The sequence below is a fragment of the Homalodisca vitripennis genome, chromosome 6 (genome assembly GCF_021130785.1).
Source record: "Homalodisca vitripennis isolate AUS2020 chromosome 6, UT_GWSS_2.1, whole genome shotgun sequence".
NCBI classification, from domain to species: domain Eukaryota; kingdom Metazoa; phylum Arthropoda; class Insecta; order Hemiptera; family Cicadellidae; genus Homalodisca; species Homalodisca vitripennis.
This window is the reverse complement of record NC_060212.1, coordinates 142359444-142366423: the sequence shown is the minus strand read 5'-3', so window position 1 is coordinate 142366423 and position 6980 is coordinate 142359444. Positions and strand designations below refer to the sequence as shown.

The 6980-nt window shown below is 33.8% G+C and overlaps 1 protein-coding gene across 2 annotated transcripts in view; it reads right to left on the bottom strand.

The window, feature by feature from the left end:
- Positions 1–3502: 3502 nt before the first annotated feature.
- LOC124364961 (proteoglycan 4) overlaps positions 3503–6980 on the bottom strand; it is a 105987-nt gene continuing 102509 nt past the window's right edge. For both annotated transcript variants that reach the window (XM_046820813.1, XM_046820814.1), the window contains exons 6-8: positions 6544–6745; positions 6200–6406; positions 3503–3678 (exon numbers count right to left, since the gene is read on the bottom strand). In XM_046820813.1, coding sequence (XP_046676769.1) covers positions 3590–3678; positions 6200–6406; positions 6544–6745 — 498 coding nt within the window. In that variant the 3' untranslated portion in view covers positions 3503–3589. The remainder of the gene's footprint in view (positions 3679–6199; positions 6407–6543; positions 6746–6980) is intronic.

Here is a 6980-nt window from a genome sequence, read left to right as displayed (position 1 = left end):
TTTTGGAAGTTCTAAAATTTGTAAAAAAGAATCTACTAATACGGTATTTACATTATCAATCATAAATCATAATTATAACACGAGATATAGAACTAATTATAAATACCCAATCCATAAACTTACTATGTTAGAAAAGAGTCCCTATTACATGGGAATTAAAATGTTTAATATTATACCTGATGGGATGAAAAAAGAAAATAACTTATTACGTTTTGTTTCTTCTCTGACTGCAATATTAATAACAGCATGTCCATATAAGATTGAAGATTTTAATTCAGAACTGTTTAAAAAAGCATGAATAAGGCATGATGAAAAGATTTTTTTATTTCCTATTGCATGTAATTATATCATATATTTTATTAATAGTAGACTAAGTAGCTTTTAGAAAAATTGACATGTCATACATTACAGGAGCTATGCTCCAACATTATGTAATAATTATATGACAAATAAATGATTGATTGATTGAAACTGACCTGGGTCCACCATAAAAATTAAAACTTAATACTATTTGTAATCTTGTCACATACTGTCAATAAAAGAGTTTATACTTGTCTTATAACTAGATTAAAAAATATGAGTTATTAAACATACCTAGGCTTAAACATACCATCATCGCTTTTTGAAGAAATGTCCGTCTCTGAACCCTTTCTTGATCTTCTCATTTTACAGTATTGGTTCGGAGACTTATCTATCAAATGAGACCTTCATCTGAAATGAAACTGGATGAGTCCCCACATAACCGAGTATTAGTAAAATAAATTCTCTATGTCCAAATCCTAAATTTTCTCACTCTTATGACTAATTAATCTCACAGCATCAGATTACCATTATATTAAATAAGAACTTCATCAGAAATTATATAACCTTGACAGCGAGATAACCCTGATCTCCGTGAAGCTCTTGAGAAGAAATTGTATAAATACATAACTTAAGACCAAGAAATGGAAATTAAACCTACAAAGTCTTGAAAATAAATGTGAATATCAAAGTCATATAGTGCTTCTTTAGGAAACAACTGTACTAAGATTCCCAAACTACTATATTCTTGTGTCCTACACCTCGCATAAAGTTATTATAATAAAAACTGCTAATTTTGTGAAAAAAAAAAACTGTACTGAGATATAATGAACTCAACAATTCAATCTATCAGAATATTCTGTTTATGATCCAACTTACCTTAACAAACATTATCACAAATCTTGTATAACGGTTTGTGGCTAGACAGAGAATGACATGTACTTATGTAGACAACAGGCACATGAGTAAAGATATTTAATTCTCTGTCCCTCATTTTGTTTGTTGGTTCACTGAAATGTTTTGTTCCTAAAGAGGGTGAAAAGAAACTAATTCTAAGGAAATTTTAAACCACTTATAAAGAAATTTTAATTTATCATTTCCTGTGACATTCTTAATGTTTAATGTGGGACAACAATAAAAATTCTTGATTCTTGGGGATATGTATACCTTATAACATCTTTGCTATTTTACATTAAATATAAGTTTTTTTTTTTTATTAAAAAAAAACTTTTATAAAGCTGTGGTGTTGTACCAGGTGTTTGAATCAATACCCAATTTTGTGTAAGCTGTATACAATCAGTCAAAATTGAACTGACAACGTATAAGTTCTGAACTGACTCCATGCTAATTTTCTTTTTCTTGTGGGGTTGGGCCAAAGAAGTGTAAAAAACTAAGCCAAAAGTTTACCAAATTTCTAAAACAGAGCCGAATTATTAACTACTGAAATATGTGTTGAACAATTTGAGTAGTAGTTGAATAATTTATAGCAAAGGAACCTCATGAATTGAGCTTTCCTCTTATGCCAATCACAATATTTTTACCATAGAAAATAAAATATTTTAAATAAAATTTGTTTTAAACAAGATGGGTATTGATTTATCAAACATCCTGTAATTTACCACTTAAAGAAATAATTTACTTGACTTTCTAATTTCAATTTGCACAGTTTTTAAGGAATTATATTATCTGTCCCTGAACAGAACTGACACCTGTTGGCGTCTGCTTGAATTACCGCCCTGAGTTCCCGCTGAAAGAGGTCTGAATGGTAAACTATTCTACCACTGCTCCAATTGAACTGTATGGGTTGTGTGAACAGATTTAAATGATATCAACCTCTAGATGGGAATCTGAATTCTTAGGCTTATGCACCAGTGTCAGGACTATGGTCCTGGCTTTCCGGTTCACAGCCCGTTAAAAAATATCTTACACAATTTAAATATTGTAGTATTTTGGATTGACCCTGAATTATGGAATACAGAGTCTGACTGAGGGAAGCAAGCTTCAGCCAATAAGTTAGGACAAAACTCTTTCTCTATAGACTCGATAGCCATATTGTGTTGGAGCCTGGCTGCTTGCTGCGTGGATGGGTGACCATTGAGCGATCCTATCCTGGCAAACAGCCCAACTGCCTGGCCATTGGTGTTGGTTCGGAAAGTCACCTTTAAGCCGTTGGTTTCTCAGGTTAAGTGTTAGAGTGGGCTTCTTAGCCCTAACTTTGACTGGTAAAATAAGTAATCTTTACTGGTAATCTTAGCTTTCTCTTTTTTCATCTCTCAATAAGATGGCTTATCCAGGCTGCCTAGAGATGCAGGGCTTTGATGGCTTAAGTAAGAAAGTATGATAATCTAGGCAATTTACCAATTGCAATGTGGTCTAGAATCTATAAAAAATTATTTTATGCGAGATTCAGTTATTCAAGTAATATAAGTATTAATTAGCAATTCCTTATAGGAATTGGTTGTTTTATATATCATTACACACTATGTAAAACACACTCGTTTTACACCTCTTGTAGAAAATGCTTAGGAAAAATCTATCCTAATAACAATTATTTAGCATAAAGACAACATAACATATATTAAACAGAAATGAGATTTAAATTTGGTATGTTGAATTTGTATAATTTTTTAGTTACAGTATATTTCAATGTCCAATTTTGTCATTCTATTTATGTAAAAATGGAGGTTTGTCTGTATGCCCTTTATTGAATCGTAAAGTATTTGACTGATCATTATGACAATCTTTTTATGTATTTTTCTACGGAGAAGATTGATATGCTATGCCCATTGATGTAACTCGCCACCAGGCAACGCTGCAAAAGGTACAATTTTTCTAAGTGCCTGCACATTATATACTGCAATTACAAGACAGTTACGTTTATGCAGTAGCCAAACACTATTTGAAGGCGCTAAGTTATTATGTATATTTGTCTTTAATATAAATTTCTGGTTCAACTTAAATCTTGAGTGTTAATCCACTTTATAATGAAGTACATGTATGTGTACAATGGCTATAAATGTACAGAGATTTTCTTGATCGTGGCAACAAGGCAAACTCTACATCGGCGTTGGAAATATAATTCACTTGAACCAGAAATGCATATATATGAGCTGGTGTACTTATAAATAATAATAAATTTACAAGGCAAATATATTTACTACTTATCTTAAGAATAGTGGAAACGGTGAAATGAGGACACTAATATTAAAAAATTATTTATTAACTAACAGAAATAACATTAGGTATTTACACATGTACAGGAGAAGGGTAGGTTAGGTGGTATGACGTGTTACAGGAGCGAGTCTATGGCATGGATGACACCGTTTGTAGCTGGGATGTTCCTAGATAAAACGTTTGCAGAATTCACCTTTATTCGTCCTGAAACAAATAAAATACAACTTGAAAAATATGATCCTGCAAAATTCGAATATGATAATCTATTAGAAGATAACCTATGATTTTAAATACATGTGATCACATGAGAAATCTTAAAACCAATTTTAAGGTAGAGGTAAGTAATTATTACTTTATTCTTTTATCGAGTATATTTAAGTTCTGTGGTTCATTTACAAATCTATTAGTTATTATCTTGCGAAAGTTCAAAATAGGTATGGATGAATGAGATGCTCTATAACTCCAACTCACTACTACATGCTAATAAACACTTATACACAACATGAAAATCCACAGTCACTATAGGTTAGTTGGAAGTGTACCTAGGAAAAGATAAGTTTAAGTGTTATGGAACAAGTAATGGGAAAAGCACTTTTATGAGAAACAAACAGAATGAATCAAGTGTCTATATTCAAAAAGATTTAAATTAGAAATATGGTTTCCAATGGCTACAAGTGTGATATGACGTTTTTAGTAAGCACTGAAGAATTAGAAAAATATAATCAGTTAGAGCTGGTATTGATGTCAGCCACAAAGGTATCAAGGTAAACAAGGTGATGGATTTTCTTGACAGATCTGTAATCTCGAGTTGATGCCTCTTAGTTTCAGGAAGATAATTGTGAAGAAGTGAAGAGGTAATCTGAAGCCTCATTGAGACAGAACTCAAAGAAACTGATACAAATTAGACTTTTGAAGAGAATCTTCACAGGACCAGAGCCTTTTCGAAAACACAGGAGAACAGAACTTAGTGTCAGGTATTTAGAAGGGCAGTGTCTAAAAATTTGTAGATGTAGATTTGAATTAGATAATGGATAGGGAGATTTAGGGGAGTTCTTGATTATGAAACCTTGCTTAGTCAAGGATGGAATTCTCCAGCTAGCTCAAGTGTGCAGAAGTGTATTGGAAATATTTTCCTGAGCTTTCAGATGTGACAGAGACAGCCCACAGAAAGTTACTCATCTTTTATAGTCTACATCTTAATGGGCACTTTTATTTATGGAAGCACAAAATCCTCCTGGTCTTTCTAGGAGCTACAAACCCTCCTCTGGAAGAGAAGTCAAGATGTCTCGAAAATCACCCTATTTAATAATTAACATTAACATATTTTCAGCTCATTATTCCTCAATCTACTTCCTACTACAGCTAACCTGTAGTAGGAAGTAAAAACCTACTTCCTAATAGTTCATTTAACTATTTTTAACGGTTTTCTATTTTTCATGTAATATTTTTTATGATTATATGAAAAGGCCTCTTCTGCCTAAATATAGGTCTTCCTCCAATCTCATTCCTACTATAATCTTCTTATATACATTTTCTTTCTAACCTATAATTCCACACAGTCATCTTTCGTTATCCAGGTATTCTTTCAATTATGTCATCTGTAATTGTTTGTAATGTCTGCAACTAAACTTCTTGGATAATCTATGATTGGCACCAGAAAATTGAATTTTAGATTTTTTGGCAACAAATTTATCATCAAAATCTGCTTCCAGATTCTGCTACAGTATTCTATTGGCTATTCTTGAACCATATTTACTCGATTATTAAATGTTCTAAATATGGCTGGCATTTTAAAAATTTTCACATAGATCCATTCACGTCAACTTCTTTCAGCACCTATTTTACAGCCATGGGCCTACTGCATCATAATTTGATGTCATCAGCAACCTGTTACAAATCTACCCATTATAAGGAAAAGAATTAATTGGAAGAAAGCTACCTTTATACTCCACAGTCTAACCATGTTTACCAATGTACAACTGTTAGTACTTTTCCAGCACTTTCACTTTAAATATTGCAAACAGCCTGTCTCATATGTCGACAGTGATCTTCTTTTTCAAATTCTTCAAACAATATACTCTATTACATAAGTTTCTCTAATCCACCTCATTGTTATCCATGTCTTAGTTCTTCAACCAGCTAATATCAGCTATCCGGAGAGTAAGTGTCTTGACAGCTGTCTCACTCTACATCTGCGAGACCATCTGTTTCACAATAGCTCAGAAACCTGACCAGCTAGGTGACACACACAGCTATGACACCAGAAACGCCTGTGACTATGCCCTCCCCACACACCACCTGACCCTATTTGAAAAGAAACCTACATACATGGGGAGAAAACTTTTCAATCATCTTCCAGAGGACCTCAAGAGATGCAGAGATGAGAAGTACTTCAAGACAGCACTCAAGGCCTGGCTGCTGCAGAAACCATATTACACCCTAGAAGAATTTTTAAATACCTGATTGTACAACTAAATTATATTGACACAATTCTGTACTCCATGTATACGAATAAAGATTTCTGTATTCTGTATTCTTTCCTTTGACTTGTATGTATTTCATTTCTGTTTAAAAATTTTTCTGATATGAATCCTAAATATCACTGTTTGATCCCTGACTCTTCATATCTACATCTTTAACTGTTCCCAATGTATACTATGTGAACCGTTTCCCTACACAGTATATAATTTATAATTAGAGTTATCTATGTATGCTACCCACGTACCCGCCTCCTTGAGTATAGTCAGCTGCCGCGTCTTGTCGAGACTCTCCCGCTGCTGGTAGTACTGCAGCCCTGCGCTGTAGAGAGTCCCCATTGTTATATGCCTCAGTACGAGGCTTCTTGCTTGAGCCCTGTTCTCGTCCAGCCGTTTCACATCTGCCTCCGTAAACGCACTATCCACTGGTGCAAACACCGTTAGGATTTTGGATCCTGTTAGATAAAAAACAAACAAGGATAATGAAATGTATGATTTTAGTTTTTGGAGAGATTTGAGCTTGAACAGTGTGGAAGGCTGATTAATTGATCTAAGATGAAATTGATCATGTTGGTCTGACACAACGATTTACCTGATAGCATGGAGGTCAGGCCTGAATCCTGCACCAAGTGAAGGAAGTGGGTGAAGCGATTTTCTCTATCCGACTGGAGTGTTTGCACAATGTCGCCAACAGGTAAGGGGAACATTACTCTGTCTATAGCATGAGCCACTCCCTGGGGAATGACCATGTCCTTCTTGTCAGGCAGGACTACGGCACCATTAATCGTCAGAACCTGCAAGTAAATATGGGCAGTGTAAATAAATTCAATGCAAGTAAATTACATTCAATGGTCAGAGCAATATTTACTACAAGAGTCAGGTTTGAGTTTCAGTCAGGATCAATTTAATTTCACCAAGACAAAATTTTCTTCAGCCGAGATTAATAGCTTTGAATTTAGATAGTAATTGTGTTACTAGTCAATTAAGAAACATTAATACCAAAGACGAGTATATCAAATCATTGCATTG